Below are 20740 nucleotides of genomic sequence, written 5' to 3'. Positions count from 1 at the left end.
GTAGTTCCTTGGAGGTATGGAGCCACATCAGAAGACTTTTCCCTATACTTTCGAAATCATTGTACTAAAACAGCATTGGCCTGGCCAGACATAGTGATCAAAGATATTCAAAGACATTTAGTACTGCATGATTGACAGGAATTATGGAAATTTACATGTTCAGTGAATTTATTCTCTAAAGTGGCCTAGAGTTGGGGTGGTAGAAAAAAAAAGCCAATCATTTTTACTTCCTCATAAAGGTTTGGGACACTATCTTTTTTCCTAAAACAAAATGAAACACAAAAGCTGAAGAGAGTGCATGAGTTGAAAAAGTAGACCCTCTATCTGCCTAGTCATTGCTTATCAAAGGGAAGCTCCTTGGAAGAAAGATCCTTGAAGCCTGTTGTTGACAATATCTAAAACGTTTCAGCAACATCTCCCGTCAGAGGTAATTAGAATTTCTCCAGACTTGGAAGTTGTAGTTCTATGACACATTGATTTTATTTTGATGGATTCTTTTTCCCATGGAAAAACAATATTTTAGCAATTATCTTTCTCTAATTAATGGGTTGATTGATTAGTTAATAAATGTTTTTGAAGGGAGGATTAGACATTCATTTCTCTGACTTTACATTTAACCTTCCTGCTTAGTGAAGATTATAAATTAAAAGCCAAACATGTTTTTTGTTTGATAGTCAATATATTATACACAAAAGAGGTGTCTGAATTATTAATGTTCTAAGTAATCAAATACAAACTCTTATTTAATAGTTTTAATTTTTTTCTAAAATATAGCTCTTGTATTAGATGTTGAAAGGATATTATTTTTAGCTATAATTCTAAGATTTAGATACAGTTTGATAAGTGGATGATAATATTTTAAAGGTACTTTGTTTTATTCCAGGACCTTAGAAGCTGTATTGCTGTTGTCCTCTCAAACCATTAGTGTGTCTGATTTTCCAGTTCATTATTTGGAAGGAATATACGCCATTTTTAGGATCAAAGTGTATAAAGCTGTTGAGATAGGGGAGCAGCTCAGGCTCCATTCTTGGCTCTCTTATGGGTTTACTCTTTGACTCAGATAGATCTGGTCATTTTAGTCTCACTGTTGTTTCATTCCCTAGATTGGAAATGATAGTTTACAGAATGGCTGCAAGAAATGCCTTATAAAATAATCATTAAACAGCTTGTAAGAAGTCAGATATTCCCTTATAGCTTCTATTGGGTTTCTGTGGTCTGTTACAAATGAATTGTTTGTTCATTTGGTATATAGCAGAACTAGTCCTCTGATTTCTCCCTGACCATGTCTCAAGCCTTCCAGGACATTGATCTGTATCATAGATATGGGCCTCGTATGTCTGTACTCCCTATGGTTTCCTTTTTCTTTGTCCACTTGGTCCTGCTTCCCCGGCCATATCTTCCCCTCTCTTCAGTTGGTTTCTTCTTGGGGGTTGAGGAATGCTCTGCATGGTCCTTCCTCAGAATTCTTCCCCCAGCCCAAAGGTGCTGCCTCTTGAAGGAAGGAATTGTTTTTAATAGCTATGCTTTGCATAAGAAGCTAGGAAGTTATAAGGGGTGATAGGACAGGATGAGACCAGGAAAAATAGCTGGAACTGAGATCAGATATGATTGACTGGTCAGTGTGTAGGAGGAAAGGCTTAAATAGTATTTCTGAAAATTTTCCTGTACTTCCACAGTAATAATGGGACAAAACTTGTTCCATATCTCCCTCCATCTATTAGAAACAGAAAGTGTATGTCTTGTTTATGTGCCTATATAAAAAATGAAAAATCTATATTTATAAATTAATACCAAATAATATGAGTGATTAAACTATAATTTCTATATGACTACAACAAATTAATACAGAAAATAGCTTAATGGACAAAGCCTTCTGAAGTAATTCTATAACAGTAACTTTTTTCTCTCAGAGGAAGAGAAAAATATAATTGACTTGTAGGGACTGAAACATAAAGTCAAACAAGATATTTGTAGATACTTGCATGTTTTTTTAAATTTCTTTTGGCTGCTGCAAAAACAAAGTATATTGGTTAATTAAAACATCTTAATACCAATTACTATAGAATCAAGTACTTTGATAAAGGTTCTAGTTTCCATATATATGAAAACCTTTGTTTTTTATCTTTCTTCAGAATTTAAGTTGACCCTATACAGTTTATGCAGATTTCCCCATCTGCAGCATAAGAATTTTTTATTTGTCCATGAACAGTAACTAAATTGGCCTGTTGCTATTGCTAAGATGGTTTCCAAATCATTGATTGCTGACAGTTAATGCTTGGAGGCTCCTGGACAGCAGTCTGCATTTGGGGGGAGTAAGGTAAAGGCTGAGAGGAAAAACTAAAAATATAAGCTGAAGAAGTCTAAAACTTGTAAAAATGAAAGCAAACGGTATGCTTCCCATCCCAGGACTTCTAACTGCCCCACATAGAACCATAGAAATGAAAGGAGCAGGGACTCAGGTGGCTGTAACACCACAATTTGAAACAAATAACAAATAACAATACATATTCATACTAACAGTGGTAGTTTCCACATCACCTTGCCCCATCTCATCCATAGAAGCAGATGAGTAATCAATCAATTCACAAAGAACTACATACAAATGAATGTGATGGGCATGTAGACTTGGATCATATGCTTGTTGGCTATGTGACATTTGCCAAGTTAACATGGGCTTCCTCGAGCCTCAGATATCTTATCTGAAGGGATTAATCTTTGTTCTACCCACCTAATAGAATTATTGAGAAGACAACACTTCATAGATCTTAAACCAGTACAGACACATGAGTGGTTATTGTAATTAAGATAGGCCTCTCAAAACCTTCCATTGCATCCCAAAATTTTTAGGTAGTTGAGAACATTCATAGGTTTCTGGGTAGGAGAGAAAAGTATAGATAGAGGGTGATTGAGAGAACTGAGTAGGAAAGGTACTTAATTAGAAGAAAGTAAAGGAACGAGAGGATCCTTATTTCAAAACAGTATACAAAATACTTTAGTTCTGAATTATTTATAGCAGGAAGGTGGCTGGTTTTTAATCTTCATTTTACATCTGGATAAACTAAAGCTGAGAAGTTTTGCCTGTTTAGAGCATATCTAGAGCCATAGTGATACCATGTCTCTGTATCAGCAAATAATCAATTAAATAGTCTATTTAGAATCAGAATTTTAGAGCTCAAGTAGATATTGAAAATAATCTAATCCAATTCCTCATTTGAAATGAAGAAACTGAGGCACAGGAAAGTTAAATGACACGCCTGAAGGTCATTGGTAAAACCAGGTCTCCTGATTCTCAGTCCAACTGCTCTTCCAGCTCATTTCTCTTCAGCTTATGGAATTTAGGAATTATGGCATTCTGAACTTTCCTATCTAGTTTTTATTTTGCCTTTCCTCCCCTCCTCCATATTGTAATTTGTCTCCTGAAGGTCAAGTAACCTGGTTTGGTTATGAAAGCCCTCGTAGCTTCTGGGACTATATCAGAGTGGCCTGCCGAAAGGTTTCACAGAACTGTATCTGCAGCATTGAGAATATGGAAAATGTCAGCTCTTCAAGAGCCAAGGTAAGGAAGAAATGAGTCCAAGCATAAATATATGTATGTGCATACAGTATGTAAGCTACAGTAATATGGTGCATATATAACCTGAGCCCAGTTCTGCTTCTAGGGAAGAAACATTTGTCCAGATCGTAATTTGTTTTGGTTTTAGAGTTGCACTAATTGAAGGCAATTAGCACAATACACAATGGGTTTCTGCTGACATTTTTTTTCCAAGTTTTGATTTTTGTTGTTGTTGCTTAATGATATTTCCCTCTCTGGACTGCCACAATGCTTTGCTTAACAGAATTGCTTTATAAATAGAAGAAAGGTGTGAAGACTGCCACAATGAGGAAAGAAAGAAGCTAAATCTATTCACCGTTCCACAGAAACTCTGTTGTCTTGGTAGAATTCAATTAAATTAACATTAAAGCAAAACTTTTAAATTCATTCTTTGCTTTATGGGAGCTTATTCTCATCATATTACTCTGATTAAACCATGTATTAGTAACATATAATAACACCAATAAGTAAAAATGTTGTATATTTGGTATATTTGGTAAAAAAATAAGCTGTGTCCCAATTTAAAGCTGTCACATCATTTAATACTTAAATGTAGCTGTAGGATTTAATTAAAGATACAATTTTTTATTTTTAATTTGTTCATTAAAATTGATTATGTGAAATCTGCTTTTCTATGAAGTTGATATTTATGTTTTCAATCTCCTTTTGCAGACTGGAGTTATAAATAAAGCTTAGATGACTTTAATATCCTGTTAGAGACTGTTTCAACCTCACAGTGGTTATCTGAACAATTAAATATTCTTACTTCATTACCTTTCAACCATCAGGCCCAGTAACACGTAGGGTCCTGAAGGGCCCAGATTCTCTTTGCATCCTTACCATCTAGGGCAATATTTTGCAAATGGTAGGTGCTTAAGGAGTGTTTACTAAATTGAATTGCTAGGAGTCATATTTAAACTGGCCCATTCGGAAGACCTTCACTATTCTTAGTAATGTGTATGACATCAGATTTCCTTAGTCAATCAATAAATACTTATTAAGCATTTACAACTATTAGGCGTTGGGCTAAGATTCAAAGATACAAATGAAATGGCTCTGCCCTTGTATCCCTAGCACTTAACACAGCACCTGGCACATAATAAGTGTTTAATAGATGTTTGCTGATTTGTTACCCTCAAGGAGATTACAGCATAGCAGGAGAGACATTTATGTATGATAGTGCATAAATAAGTATGTTCAAAATACATACATGGCATTAATGGAGGTAGAAACTATGATCTGAGGAATCAGGAAAAGGCTCATTTAGGAGAGGACATTTGAACTGAGCGTTGAAGGACATTAGATATTCTAAAGGGTAGAAGTGATAAGAGTACATTCTAGGTATTGGCAAAAATCTGAGCAAAACCCTAGAGACAGAAGATAAAAATGTCATGTGTGAAAAACAGCAAAGGGGGCGCAGAGGAGGCCCATGCTGAAAGTAAAACAATTCTTTAAGTATGTAAAGGAGAACAAGATGCCAAAGGCATGGGAAAAAATTCTTGGAACTTCTTACCCCAAAAATATAGGCAAGAGAACATCAATGACAACTGATCTATATGCTTACTTTCTTAACTACATAAAATTTTAATCAAAATAATCTACATCCACATACAAAGATCATTCTCAATGTGGGCATAAGAAAGGGATAGCTAGACCCTTATAAGCAATATTCCAAAATAGACTACATCTTTACTATCATATAGTTGACTGAAATGTATACAGAATATAAAGTCCCATTGTGCTTTTTATTTATTGTCTGTTGACTATTAATCAAACAAACAAAAAACCTATTTGATTTACTATAGCATGTTAGCTAAGGATAGCTCAGCACTTAGTCCATTTACCCACCACCAGGGCAGAAGCATCAGATGTCTGGAGTGTGCATCCAAATAATGAGCAAACCCATATCACCCAATCTCAGAGTTGGAAGAGACCCCCAAAACGAACTTGTTCAACTAACACCTGAACAATATTTCCTTCTACGACATACCTGACAAGTGATTATCTAGCTCTTGCTCAAAGAGCTTCAATGAAGGAAAACCTGCCACCTTCTGAATCACCCATCCCACTTTTGGATAGCTCTAATTATTAGGAAGTCTTCTTATATCAAGCCCAAATCTGCTTCTCTGAAATTTCCACCCGTTGTTCCTAATTCTGTCCTCTGGGACCAAGTAGGAAAAACTCTATTCCTTCTTCCACAAGACAACCCTTCAAATACTTGCCAATGGTCTTCCCAAGTCCTCTCTTCTCCAGTCTTTCTCCACTCACCCAGTACTTTCAGCACATCCAATATAAAGAAGCCTCTAATTATAGATAGTAGTCTGATCAAGCAGTTATCAAGTGTTTGTTAAGTTCCTACTACATGCCAAGTACTGTGCCAAGTGCTGGGCATAGAAGCACAAATAATGAAGCAATCCCTACTTACAAGCAGCTTACATTCTAATGGAGGAGACAAGAACATATAAAAATACACACAACATAAATATCAAGTTATTAAACACAAGCATATATGGGTTAAATACATGGTAGTTCGGGAGGGAGGACACTAGCAGTTGAGAGCTGTGTCTTTAAGGAAGAAAGAGACTCTATGAGGCAGCGGTAATAAGGCATGGAGGATAGCTAATACAAAAACACAGAGACTGGAGATGGAGTGTCACATGGGATGATGTTGATTCCTTTATATATCTTTTATACATCTCTTAAGCACTTACACATCTCCAGTAGAATAGGAGATCAAGAAGGAGAGGACTGAGGAGAAGAAAGGCATTGTCTTTGATATTTAGGAAGTCATTGCTGCTGTTAAAGGGAACAGTTTCAGTGGAATGGTGGGACAGGAAGCCAGACTGCAAATGGCTGAAGAAAGAGTGGGTAATGAGGAAGTGGTGGCAGTGAGTGTAAATTCCTCTTTCATTCAATTTGGTAATGATAAGGCAAGAAATTATATGATACTTCAAAGGGATGGTAGGCTGAAAGAAGGCTCTTTAATCCCCTGCTGTCGATTTGATAGGAAATCAAGAGAAGATAAAACAGGTCCAGTGAGCAGCAGTGGGAACTCAACTCAGTTATAGAGGAAGGATCTATGATTCTATTGACATAGGGAACTCCCCAATGAGGAAACTACTTCTACTAATCCAGGTCAGCAATTCTCTATATTTTTAAAGAGCATCTTAGACCACTGAGAGGTCTAGGGTTGCACAATTGGTGTGTATGGGAGGCGGCACTTGAACTTGTCTATATGGCATTGAGGCCCATCACTGTCCACCACACCATGCTGCCCACTTGGCATAGGGCATGAAATCGTATTGCACACCAGCTCATCATAGCTTTGCAATTTTCTCCAGTAGCACTTGGCAACAGTGAGGAGATTATAACTTTAGGAGGTGGGTGTATGCGTTGGTGGGGGTTGGAGGAGAAGCGTGTTCTTCATAGTTAGGGATTGTCAAAGTAGCTACAGCCAAGAAAGTCTGGTTGAAACATTATTAGGAAGTCTCATTGTGGGAAAGTTTCTAGCTTTTTTATAGATTGTTGCTCATAGCAAATTAGGTTCAGAAATTGAACAGGAGAAGAAGAATGGGGAAGTTGCAAAGGTCTTCCGATTTCACATCCTCCCCAAGAATTAAGGGCCCAACTTTTTAATACCAATATTCTGTTCCTGTGCTGTGGCTGCAAGTCTTTGAGAGGAAAAAAACCCTAACTAAAAATAAGTAGCACAGAGAAGGCAATGGAGAGGCAATTGGGGTGAGCAGCCAGCCATATATAACCAACAAGAAACTTTAAGGAACTCTAGATGAAAAGATGTCTGAGTGAAAAAGAAGCTATTCCACTGTTATCCTCGAAATGTCAAGAGAAAATGAGGAGGGCCTCTGGACTATTAAGTCCATGTCTATGGATGAGCTTGGCTGGTTGGAGGGCATGGGCAAGAGTCACATGGGATGGGTAGGGTTGAATGGGTTGGAATCTATATGAATGGAGGGAACATCCAAATTGATGATACTCTGGATTCATTTGAGTATTTGAGTATCAGTTACTAACATTCAGATTAAATGGTCTGTTTCTGTGACTTTGCACCAGCAAGATACACCCTCAGTTTAGGTACCCATGTAGTGGTTGTATAAAAGTTTCTGGGGATCCATGAGATAGAGCTATAACAAATGAGTCTGGTCCATTACTGGTGGCATGGTGCCAGCGCAGGGCCACAGATTTACTCCTGAACATTAGAGATTATCTAGTTCAATCCCTTCATTTATCTAAAGGTATGATGGAACCCTCTCTTAAACAGTGGTGCCTTGGTCTTCACTAAGAAAACCCATCTCTTGTTATGTCTGTCCTAGTCAAATTCTCTGATCTCCTTGCCTGAGGATAAATAGCAGAAAAAGTTATGGAGAAGAGTTCTGGGCACATAGCCCATTGATGCTTTTCAGTCTGAGACTGTACTTTGATCCCTCTAACTACTGGAATAGCCTCCTAGACTTCATACCTCTTGGGTTTCCCTTAACTGTCAAAATAATCTTGCACATTCACAGGGCTGGCTGAATTACTGTTCTGCTCCCTCCCACTACTCCCCCACAAAAAAAAACTGAGCAACTCCTTATTGCCTGCTGAATAAAATACAAACTCTTTTATTGGCAGCCAAAGCCCCCCTTTAGTCCATCTCCACCCTACCTTTTTCAGCATTATTTAACTCTCTTCTCCTTGACAGACTGTATCAGACAAACCCTGACTTCATCATTTCTTCTCTTCCCTCTATGTCCCTCTTGCTCAGAATGGACTTAGTCTCCATCTCTACCTCTTGAAATTCTTCTCCAAGGCCCAGATCAGCTGCTATAAATAATCATTCCTTCTCTGAATATTTAATTCCTCTTAGTTTTACCTCTCCTATGGATGAATCTTATTCTAATTTTTTTTAAATATTTGAATAAATGCTCATTCTCCTGCTGGATTGTCTCCTTTTAAGTTTAGGGATTAAGACCTTCAAAAAAAGAATAAGAAAGCCTTTGTAGTGATAGCAACATGGTCTGGATATAGTGGAAGCTTAATAAACTTTTGAATTCTATTGAATTAGTTTCAGACCTGGGTATGGAAGAGAAAATGTGGGTAAGTCATAAGGAAGATGATGCTGCTGTGATATGGATATTTAGAAGTTTAGGACCTGGAAATATTTGAGCAAACTGAGTACTAGTTACTTTGCTAGTTTGGTTTCAAAGTTATAGAATCATAGCATGTCAAAGCCAGAGGTTAGCTAGTATATCCTTAGTTCCCTCATCTGTCAAATGAGGGAGGGGATCTATGACCCTATAATCATATGACTTCTTAATTTTGCAAATGATAAGGTCTAGTTAGGTAAAGTATCTTGTCCACGGTCACATAGAAAATGTCATTTTGGATTTGTTATTTGTGACTTGGATTTAAACCCAGGTTTTCCAAATCCCAGTCACATGCGCTTTCAAGACATTATGTTGCCTCTTGTCAGCCTAATTAAGTTACAGAGTCCTTTACTGTGCTCCAAATGATTTTCACCCCTTTGGACCTCTTTCTAATAAAAGGTGTTAGATCTTTATGGTAATAGAAATAAATACTAAGCTCATCAATAGCTTCCTTATATCCTGCCCTCCCTAGACCCTTAACCTCTCCCTACACACACACACACACACACACACACACACACACACACACAGAGTAAGGAAAGAAAAAGAGAGAAGACAAAAGTAGACTTTGATTCTAGGTAATACTATTACCTGTTTATTTCATAGCTTTTCTCTTGGTTCAAATACACAAACAAATTCTTTGTTTCCCACCATTAGGGCAATGTGGTGGCTTTTTGTTGGGGATCTAGTTTGGAATTTCCCTCTTGTGTTCCTTGGGATACCTCTGGGAAAATGGGGATTTCAATCATAACACTGCTTTGAGGCACCATAGAGGCTATCTGATTCATCTTTCTCATCTTATGCATTAAAAACAAAACAAAAAAACACCCAAGGATTGCCCAAGTTACAGCAGACTTTGACTGTTTAAATTAAGGTCTTTGGGCTCTAAATCAGAAATACCTTTCCATTATATCACCCTGATCCTCAGAGAGAAAATAATGATTCTGTTGGTATGCTATGGAGAATATGCTTTCATTGAAAACAGGATGCAGGTAAATAACTCCTACATATTTAAATATTTTCTCTGATTTAGTACCAAAGTATTAAAGCATCTGGTTAAAAATATATAAGTTTAAAATCCACATCCAAATACATTGTAAACAGCAGATTGCCTAGACATATCTCCTGTCCCTAAAGATTTATTGCAGTTTTGTACTTTAAAAGTTTTCAACTGCACTAAGACTTTTGGTACAGCTTGTATATCATTTTATTTGCTTTTTGAAGGCATGGTACACAGATGACTTTTTTTTATACTTCTTGTTGCTATTATTATTAAGTATTGATTTTGTTTCTTCCTCCTTTCAGGGAAGAGCCTGGATCAGAGTAGCACTCATGGAAAAACATTTATCCGAATATATCTCCACAGCTCTGAGAGACTTCAAAACAACCAGGTTTATAAAAGCACCCCTTTTTTATCATTTTGGCAATTTTTTGTAGGTATGACATAAAGACTTAGCTTTAGGAATGGATTTAAGAGTTTTATTTGGTTTCTGTGATCCCAGACTGCTTTATTCTCACTGTTTTCATACTTCCCCAATAGATTCCTTCCTCTGCTCTCAGAAAAATGTGATCCACTTTGGAGATACATTTCTGTCTCTGAATATTTTCTCAGGCTGTACCTTGTGCTTGGAATGCTCTCCCTCTAGGTTCACCAAAATCATTCTCTTTGTTCAAACTGTTATTCATGAAGCTTTCCCTGATCAGTTTCCAGAGAGGCATAGTAAATTCCCTCTGTGTGTACAATTCCCACCTTTTCTTTTACACCACATCTCACAGTACGCGCTCACCTTTCTGCTTCTACACAATGTTAATGCATCATTTTGAAAAATTATAAAAAAGTCTGCATCAGTGTTGTCTCTTCTAAACTTGCAGAGGTCAGGGACTTTGTTTAATTAACATAGTACAAAGGTTCATTCTGTGCGCAAGGTAAAGACAGGTGCTTTATATACATGGAATACATACGTATATATATATTATATGTATGTATATATATATATGTATGTATGTATGTATGTATGTATGTATGTATTAGGATGGCACTTATGTGGTTGGTCTTTTGGGCACCAGCTATTCTTTTTAAGCACTAATTCACTGGACTCTGTGTTAAATACTGTGGAATTTTGATTTTCCTCCCATATTATTGGAGAAGACAACACAAAAATGCACAAAATAGAAAATCCACAAAAATCTGCAATACATACACTAAATACAAAAAAACCACAAAAATCAAGAATACAAAATAAGAGTTGTAAAAGAATGTAAAACCCTATTGCTACCTTAAGTGGAGTACCCTTCATATAAGTTATTGCACTGATGATGGTATTTATTATCAATGTCCTTGGTTTTAATAAAGAAATGACAGCACGAAGAAATGGAAACTTTCCCATTGCCTTAAAGCAGAAACTGGATACTGAACTCCAGTGAGTTGGCTCTCAGTCTTTGCAAGACCCTTTTTGGAGGAGGCTGCCATGTTTGACATTCTAGAACAGCTTGGGAGAAGCAGCTTCTAGATGCTAGGAAGGGTTATTCTTTAGGTCATCCCAGATTTGGTTTCTTTTCCTTTGGGGGCACATATTTGAGGTAATATGATTGTGAGACTCTTGATTTGCTGTAAAGCTAGGAAGAAATTCTTTAATATATCTTATATTTTTTCAATTAAGAAAAGGAGAGTTGAGACCTCAAGAAAGCTATGTGTGAGAAATAATTATGAATTTGTTTTTACTAAAGTCATTAAAACCAGTGTTTTTAACCTAGGATATTTCCAAGGATAGGTTGTAGAGAAAATGATATCTTTACAGAAAATGGCCTTGGAGATTTATTTATATTTTTCTCTCATATAAAATATTTGGATTTAAAGATTATTTTATTAATCATTACTAACAATTAAGTTGAATTAGTAAATTTAAATATCAAAATTAATAGGTTTGAGCTTTTACGCCAGAAATCCTTAACCCTTGGGTTCCATGGACACATTTCATGGGGTCTGTGAACTTGGATGGGAAAAACAATTACATCTTTTTTTCCACTGACCTCTACCTGAAAGTCAGAATTTCTTTCAATTATTTTAAAACATGATTCTGAGAAAGGGTCCTGTGGCTTCACCAGACTGCCAAAGAGGGCCACAACATAAAGTTAAGTAGTCCTTTTTTAGACTCTAGATTTGGAAAATGCCAAACCAAGGATTTTACCATAATGAAAACAAAATTAAATTTTATATACATATATAAATATATACACATAGATACTTATTAATTCTGTCACACGAATTTTAAGGGCATAATTTTTTACCATAAAGTATCCAGTAATGTATTGGGTATAAGTAGATATTCATAACCTCTACCTTGGTTTAAGAGGTTAGGCTGAGTGAAAATATTGTTCAAATGGGATTATTTTGGAACCATTCTTTTAAATATTTACAGGGAAATGCTTGTTGCCCTGCTCTGAGGTGTGAGCTTTTCTTTTTGTTGTAAAGGAAATGATTCAGCTGTGATAAATCCCACAGAATGAAAGTGCTTTCTTATACACTGTTTAAAGAAAACTTTCTGGGCTTTTTTGCATCTATATTAACCAGAATTTTATTTCTGGAAGGTAGTCTGGAATTTTAGTTTTACTGAGCCAAGTGTTGTCTTTCAAGGGGAGATTGTTTTCCTGCAGAAATGGCTCATTGAAGTAGAGGAGAGATGAGTAGATGAAGTTATATCAGCCCCCCACTCCCCTGAGCTGTACGATTGAAAACAAAATAAAAGCCAAGAGGCTCATTATGGCTTTTGTTTCAAACTGAAGCATTCCTCCAGAAGCCAAACTAAATAATGCCTTGATTATAAATTGTTTTGACTGAAAAAAAAAACTACCAAAAAGAAAACACTTAGAAGAATGACTTTGATACATGCAGAACATAAAACAGAATACTGGAAATAGTTGTAATCCTTACCTTTGCCTTGGCTGTAGCCCAACCAATAAAAGCTGTGCAGACAGAGGTGACAAACGCACTGGTCTTCTAGCCTGGGAGCACCTAAATCAAGTGGATTTCTTCTTGTTCTGCCCTTCACAGATAAAGAGTAATGAAATCCTAAAAAGTGGTGATCCAGGAGTTCACCCCAGTGCAGGAGAAGGAGCTTCATGAGCCAAGGTGGGCAAGCTGGAAAGTACTGACCAGTGAGAATCCTAGGATGGGCTAGGAAGGGAGGGGATAAAGTAAGGCTCCTTCTTGGAAGGCCCCATACATGCCTGTTGCTGCAGAGCAGCAGAGAAGTTCAGTGGACCTCTTTGCTAGGATGGAGCCGATCATGGTGAGGAAATGTAATAAAATCTCAAGGAGTTTCATTTGGGGAGGATGGGGCTTGCTTGGCTTGGGCTGCCACAGGAAAATGGCCACAGCTGGCAGTTGACAAGGAGAGTTAGAACGTGAAGCTGAAAAAATGGGGAACTATATATTGGTAGGTATCAGGAAAGAACAGTGGGCCTTCAAGGGACCAGTTTTCAGAAAGCAAAGGTTTATCTAGGTCTCCCCCTTACTCAGCAAACTCCAGCAGCTCCTTCCTGTCTCTATGAACATGTGTAAATTCCACCATTTGGCATTCAAATCCCTGGAACAACCTGGTCTCCTCCTATCTTTTCAGCCTTCGTCAACACTATTTCCCTTCCCATACTCTACAGTCCAGCCACAAGGGTCTTCTGGCTGTTCCTTAAACATGGCACCCAGTCAGTCAACAAGAATTTATTAAACACCACTATGTCCCAGGTGTTCTACTACTTGACAGGGGACACAGATGAAAGCAAAACAGTTCTTGCACTTAGGGATCTTATATTTTAGCTTAGATCAGCTGCCTCCTCTATGAAACTTTCTAAGTCCCTCTAGGTCTCCTAGTAAGGTTAAGTTATATCTATTTTGTATACTTTTAAGTATGTACATATTGTCTCACTTGTTAGAATGTAGGGTCCGACCAGAAGAACAATTCATACAATAACAGCAACATTGTAAAGGCAAACAACTTTGAAAGATTTAAACACTCTGATCAGCACATTGCCCAACCACATTTCCAAAGTACTGATGATGAAGCAGGCTGCCTATCTCTGGAGAAAAAGATGAGGCACTCAGTGGATACAGAATGAGCCATACATTCTTTCAGCATGGTCTGTGTAAGAATTTGTTTTGCTGAGACTGTCCATGTTTGTTACAAGAATTTTGTTTTTATTTTCCAATGAGAGGAGAAGTGAGAAGATTTAAGAAATACTTGTTAATTAGGGGGGAAAAGTAAAATAAAAGTTACATTAAAAATAAGGTCTTTGGGGGTAGGTCCTGTTTCCTTTCGTTTTTGTGTCTGTAGCCCTTAGGGCAGTGTGTGGCACATAAGTGCTTGATACCTGCTTGTTGACTGATTATATTCTAAGGAGTCAAACTGTGGAAATAAATGAGAGGTTGAACTCTTTCCCTCTCCACCCACTCCCCCAAGTACATCATAACTCATTCCTCCTTCCCCCACCCCTCACTGACTCACAAATTAGTTAGAGATTAAAGCTGGAGGAGAATCCAAAAGATTGGAAATTTTAAAAATAGATTGGAGAAGTTTTCCATAAAAATTAGATGAATAAGCATGAGAGAGATATATATTATGGCTATAAGGTAATGACATTTGGTTATTTTGTAGGCTTATGGCCATCCATCCTTCTAATTTAGTTTGTTAATCATGGCAAGTACATCCTGTCTAAAAGTGAGTAAGTGTTTATTTTCAAGTAGTGTATGACTTTTTCCAGGTACTTATATTAGGGACAAAGGGAGGAGAATTTAACTGTAATGCCAGAATTTGTTGAGTTGTTATGGAAAAAAAATTAGTTCATTCATGCCATTTATAGTTATGGTAAAATTTAATAGAAACAAATCACCAAAATGTTTCACTAACTAGAAGAACTCTTGTGGTCTGTAGTTGCATAAAAGAGTTCTTATGTTTGAGACAAGACATTAAAAAGGAATCTGTGTAGGTTTATAAAAGTTAGTCATGGAATAATTTTTTTGATTTGTTTTGCACGTGTGATTTTTGGGTTTGGGTTTGTTTTGTTTTGTTTTGTTTTTTGGTATAAGGAATGCCTATTGAAGAAACTCCTTCTACCAATGTAGACTGGAAATTATTTTACAAATTATAATCTTAGAGAGTTATCTGGGGCCACTGAGAATGTAAGTGACTTACCCACAGTCATACAATTTGTGTCTATGAGGCAGGCCTTGAATGCAGGCCTTCCTGATTTTGAGGCCAGCTCTCTACTCTATTTATCACACTTGACTTCTCTTCATGGAATAAAGGAGATAAATTATAAATAATTTTATAACTGAAGAAAAGATATTGTGGGTGGAATATGAAAGTCAGAACCCATCTGAGTCATGAAAGGATATTTATGTTCTTTGAGTCAGCATGTGTTTCAAATCTAAAGATGAAGCCCAAGTGCTTCTGAGTTTAAAACTCCTAATATTCTGATAAATTCTAATATTGGGGGTGGGAAATGATTCTTAATAGGGAAAAAAAAATTATGTGATGACCCAGAACTAAGCAGCTTTCTGTGACTCGTATTTTAATAGTTTTGTCGTCAGCTTATAGGTTAGAAATAATAATAAATAGTCAGTGAAGCGCCGTGCCTAGGGGCCTCATCAACCACAATAGCTCCATAAATGCTTGTTGGATTTGGAGACATCAGAGATGAGCACTCAACTGTGTGCATTACTCTTTTAGTCAAAGTTGGAGATAAATCAGCTTGGCTATCCGGGCAGAGAGGTCACCTACAAGGAGCAAATGGTCCATAGTTTGTCTTCTTCCTCTGTCACTTAGGGAGAATTAGAAGCTACCATTAATTTAATGGAAACTCTGCCTTTTTTCTGTCAAAAATCCTTTGGATAGATGACTAAATTCCACAGACCAACTACATTTCATAGGTGATTTTTTAAAGGGTTTGTTGTTTATCATGAGTGGCAGTGTGATGTAGTAAATAGAGAGCTAGTCTTGAGAAAAGAAAGGTGTGGGATGAAATCCACATATATATATGTAACTGTACACACACACACACACACACTATATGCCTCATGATGCTGAGCAAGTTACCTAGTGTCTCAGTGCTCTAGACAACTCTCTAAGACCAAAAGTTTCAGAGAATATGGAGGCCTTCATTGGCAAAGGGAGTTTTCACACTTGGGAATCCCCTATAACAGTGAAATCACAGGGTCAGTCATTATTCCTATTCTGTGTGAAGCTCTGGTGCTAAAAATAGAAAAAGGGAAGGCTGCCTGTGTAATAGGAATATATAATTATAGCCTTTATCTAGCCATGATTATTGAACAAATTCATTTGGGAAACTATTACCATAACTATGCCTTAGTACACTTACTGGATATGTGATCTCAGCTGCATGGGTATGCATGACCTCTCATCTTATGTAATTCTTGCTTGTGTACTTCCAAAAAAAAAAAAGAGAGCTAACTAGTGATTTCACGAATAATGTATCATCATAAGTTTGACTATAAGCCCTGAAGTTATAGTAAGGTAATTGTGTCAGTTATCTCAAAGACTTATGATTTCGGCATCGCAGGAAGCCTCTCCATGTATAATCTTGGCTACCAAAGGCTCAGAGAGGTTGTGACTTTCCCCAGTCACCCAGTGAGCTACTGTGATACAGCTGGTAAGAGATGGGATTTGAATTTGGGTCTTTCTGAGTCCAAGTCTAGTGCTCTGTCCTCTCCTGAGGTTGTATCACTCCAGAAATGGGGCTAATCAGTATGAGCTTATGTTTGAAGATGATCTTCAAATCTTGTTCTTAATTCTGCTCATTTAATTTGGTTCGAGTTTCATTTAGATGCTTTATTCATACTGTTGCATACTATAAAGTGCTAGAATTTGGAATTTGAAAATATCTGGGTTTAAGTCTCACCTGAGATATCTTTAGCTGGGTGACCATTACAAGACAGTTAATCTCTCTGCACCTCATTCTTCTCATCTGTAAAATGGAGATGATGATACCTGTGGTCCTCACGAGACTGACATGACAGATGTTATTTCATTTCGGTTATGAAGCTCAAATGAAATAATGTCTGTCAAGTGCCCTACAAATGTCTGCCAGGTGCTATATACAGGTCAGTTATTATTACTGGTAATGGTGTAAGAAGGAAATGTCTATAGAAAATAGAGTCAGAGAATTAAGAGTAGAGAAAATTATTTTCTAAAAATTTCATGTTTTTAGGTTAGATGAAATTCCTAAAATATGAACAGTATTCATGAAACCTTTGTGAGATGTCCACTGTTGAGGTTGCCTTATTTTGTTGTTGCTACATGGTGTATATTCTATGAGATTTCTTTATTCTACTGCTCTAATATCTGTTTGGTCCAAGAAAAATTTGCAAGTGCCTCATTTGCCTTTCACAATCATAAAGTTGTTTGAATGTAGTTGCTACAGGAACATTGAACTAGAAAGAGGCTGAGCCGCTGTGGGGATAGGAATGTTTGAATAAAGTGTTAATGTCTTTTAGGATCTGCTTTTTCATACTCAGTACTGCAGCACAGAGAATAATAACTGATTATTAGAAGTTAGAAGACATTAGAATCTCCCTAGAGCTTTAAGACATCCCCCTAGAATAGCCTTTTGTCTGGAACCACTTAATTTAACTCAAAGCTTCTACAGAGCTCTGCATAAGGTGGGGTGCTAGTGGCTGGGGATGAGAAACCAACAAGAAAATCCCTCTGTCCTGGGAGCTTATATTCTCTTGAGCATAGCACACCATGTATCCAGAGAAGCCAGTAAGTGTAATCTGATAAGAGATGAAGCACTAACCACTGGAGAAGGGGCAGGATGATCAGGGAAGGCTTACTAGAGATTAATCCCTCAGCTAAGAGAATACATAAGGTTGGAGTGTTAAGCTTGGGTCACTGACTGAGCACCTTCAATGTCAGATTGACAAGTTTGTATTCTATTCTAGAGCAATAGGGAAACACTATAGGATTTTGATCAGAATAGTGACGTGGCCAGACCTGTACCTCAGGAAGATTATTTTAGTAGCTAGGCTGCTAAAATGACAGGATCAGTTGGAGAGATTTTGGAGTCAGGGATACCAGTTAAGAGGCTACTACATGAATCCAAATGAGAGGTAATAATGGCTTGAGCTAGGATGGCTGCATGAGTAGAGAGAGGGAGCTGGATTCAAGCCTTTTTTGAAGACAGAATCAACACAACTTAACCAACTGTTTGGATTTCAGGTTGAGGGAGAAGGAAGAGTCAATGATGATTCCTAGGTTATGAACCTGGGTGATTGGGAAGATGGTAGTGCTCTCAGTGGAAATAGGGGAGTATGGAAGAGGGGTGGATTTTGTGAAGGTGATCATGTCTCATTTGGCCGTGTTGAGTTTGAGCTGCCAATGTGAGGTATAGGTGGAGATGTCCAGGCAATTGGTAATACAGAACTGAAGTTCAAGGAAAAGGAGAAGCTCAGCCTGGATATATAAATTTGAGGATTAATTGTGTATATCAAGGTGATCATTGAGCCCCCAGGAGTTAATAAGATGATCAGGAAAGAACATGAATAGATGAGAAGCAGGCTTAGGAAAGAACATTCAGGGACATCCACACTTAGGGCATGGCAGAGAATGATATCAGCAATGAGTTGGGAGGAGTTCTTGGACTGGTAGGAGAAAAAGCAGGCTAGAACTAGGGCACAGAAGCCAAAGGAGAGTGCTCTGGAGGAGCAAGTGAGCCCCTCAGTAGCTTTTGATGAGGAATGTGAGGACTAAGAAAAGGCCAAAGGATTGAGCAGTTAGGAGATTGTTGACAACCATGGAGAGAAAAGGTTCAGTTGAGTGGCAGGGTTGGAGTGTAGGCTATAAGAAGCTGAAAAATGAGTAGGTAAAGAGAAAGGACAGGCAATGAGTGTAGACAGCTTTGTGAGAGTTTGGCATTGAAAGCAAGGCTAGATCTAGGATGCATAAACCCAAAGGACTTTAGCCCTTTAGTGACCAAAAGGAAGTTGTAGAGAATGGAATCCATAGGAAAGTGTCATCATGGAGAGCATCATGAAATTCCAGTATTTTTCAGTTGTAGCGCAGCCTAGTCACCATCAGTGATTTCTTTGGTGATGGGAATTCCTGGTAAGGAAACTCTCCATAGGAGTACAAAACCGCAATTGCTCTTTACCTAATAGTCAGAGTTTCCTGGGGCACTAAGCAGTTGGGGTCCTACATCCTATGTTGAAAATAGAATTTGAACCTGGGTCTTTCTAACTCCAAGTTCAGCACTCTATTGATTATGCCATACTTCCTCCATATGCCTCCATTATAGATATACATTACCAATGAGCCAAGTACATTTGGAACTACAGTTACTTCTTAGATTCTTTTCTGGTACCTTAAATGTCTTAATAGTAAAAAAAAAAAATGAGTGTACCTCCAAAAAAATGAACAAGCATCTTCCTGTTCAGAGTAAGGAGCTTTGCATGTATTCGCTTTTTACAAAAAAATATTTTTAAAGAAAAGGGTTAATTTACCATTGGAACTAATTTGCTTTTTAGTTTTCTTAAGCTTGAGAACAGTTCCTTCGGAATATGTTTTTGAAGTTCACTATGTTATTTTGGTTAGGTTTTTGTTATAGAAATATTTTCTTTAGGACAAAGAAATATTTTCCAAGAAAGAAAGGGAAGGTCTTGGAGTAACTATTTGAATATTACTTGAATTAGTCACCCTGGATTCTTATTTTCTCTCATTTGTTGTATATTCTTGTTGATATGGCCAAATCTCATTTGTGCCTCAATTTTTCCATGACAAAAAATGGGAAAGGTAATATTTGTTTGTAATCATGTGAAATCCTTTGAAATTGTTAGTATTAGAAATCCAATTTCTAGTAAAAAAAATTGACACCTCAGGTATAATTAAAGCATCAAAGGTTAAAGCACATTCAAAGACTTCCAAAGAAGATTCAAAACACAGAGGATTTGGTAGCAAAAGGCAGCTCTCTCAGTGACTACCTAGAGGACCTTGTGGAATCAGTCAACAAGTCCTTACTAAAAGCCTACTCTAAATGGTGTGCTATGTTAGGCACTGAGTATGCCAAGAAAAAAGCGAGATAGTCCATGGCCTCTAAGACTTTATAGTGTAGTTGGGGGAGATGCACACATGGGTGTGTGTGTGTGTGTATAATCACGTCATTTTGGACGGAGAGTGCTGGTGCCTAATGAGATTGGGAAAAGCATTACGTGGCACATGAGCTGAGCCTTGAAGGAAACCAGGGATTCTGAGATGGTCAGGCAGGGAGTCGCAATGCATTTCGGTGAAGATCTTTTGTGTATGATGGATGCCATTGGCAGTGTCTAGGGAAGCCTATGGACCCTTTCTCAGAATAATGGCTTTTGGTGCAAAAAATAAAATACATACCCTTACAAAGGAAACCACCTATATTGAAACACAGCTATCAAAATTATAATAATAACAACAACAACAATGATGATGATGATATTGATAATAGTTCACAGACCTCTGCAGAGGATGACATTGACACCTTTTCCCTTGGAATTAGTAATATACCTTAGTGCTTTAGTAACAGATAGCATTTATAGAGCCCTTTAAGGTTTGCAAAGTGCTTTATATGTTATCTCATTTGATCTTCACAACAACCTTGTGAGATTGGTGCTATTATTACCCCCTTTAACAGATGAAGAAACTGAGGCTGAGAGAGGTTAAGGGACTTGGTCAGGATCACACAGCTAGTAAGGGTCTCCTTCCTGAAAATGTGTTGCCTGCCTTATAGACAGAGAGTAAGTAGCTGTCTTTTTTTTTCTGTCTTTTGTTTATTTAAAAATCTATATTAAGTATTACAATATTAACAAATCATTCTTTTCTATTTTCCTTCTTGGATTTAAAATCAATTCTATGTATGTGAAAAAGTAAGCAAGGAAGATGCTACTCCTAAATAGATTTAGTAAAATCTTCTTATGAAAACAAATTGCATTCTTCATTGGCTATGTTAATGTAAATATTAATTTAAA

At 37.2% G+C, this 20740-nt stretch overlaps 2 protein-coding genes across 7 annotated transcripts in view; one reads left to right on the top strand and one right to left on the bottom strand.

Annotated features, from left to right (window-relative positions):
- The window catches only part of ABCB1 (ATP binding cassette subfamily B member 1), a 200808-nt gene extending 188019 nt beyond the window's left edge, over positions 1-12789 (bottom strand). Inside the window, exon 1 of the mRNA XM_020987474.2 lies at positions 12668-12789. The gene's annotated coding sequence lies outside the window, so the exon portion shown is untranslated. The remainder of the gene's footprint in view (positions 1-12667) is intronic.
- The window catches only part of RUNDC3B (RUN domain containing 3B), a 119244-nt gene that overhangs the window by 51708 nt on the left and 46796 nt on the right, over positions 1-20740 (top strand). For all 6 annotated transcript variants that reach the window (XM_020987480.2, XM_020987478.2, XM_020987479.2 and 3 more), the window contains 2 exons: positions 3423-3556; positions 10042-10127. In XM_020987480.2, the coding sequence (XP_020843139.1) occupies positions 3423-3556; positions 10042-10127 (220 nt within the window). The remainder of the gene's footprint in view (positions 1-3422; positions 3557-10041; positions 10128-20740) is intronic.

The sequence above is a fragment of the Phascolarctos cinereus genome, unplaced genomic scaffold, assembly GCF_003287225.1.
Source record: "Phascolarctos cinereus isolate Bilbo 61053 unplaced genomic scaffold, phaCin_HiC Scaffold_1;HRSCAF=81, whole genome shotgun sequence".
NCBI lineage: Eukaryota > Metazoa > Chordata > Mammalia > Diprotodontia > Phascolarctidae > Phascolarctos > Phascolarctos cinereus.
Note: the sequence above shows the minus strand (reverse complement) of the source record. Positions and strands in the feature narration are given on the sequence as shown.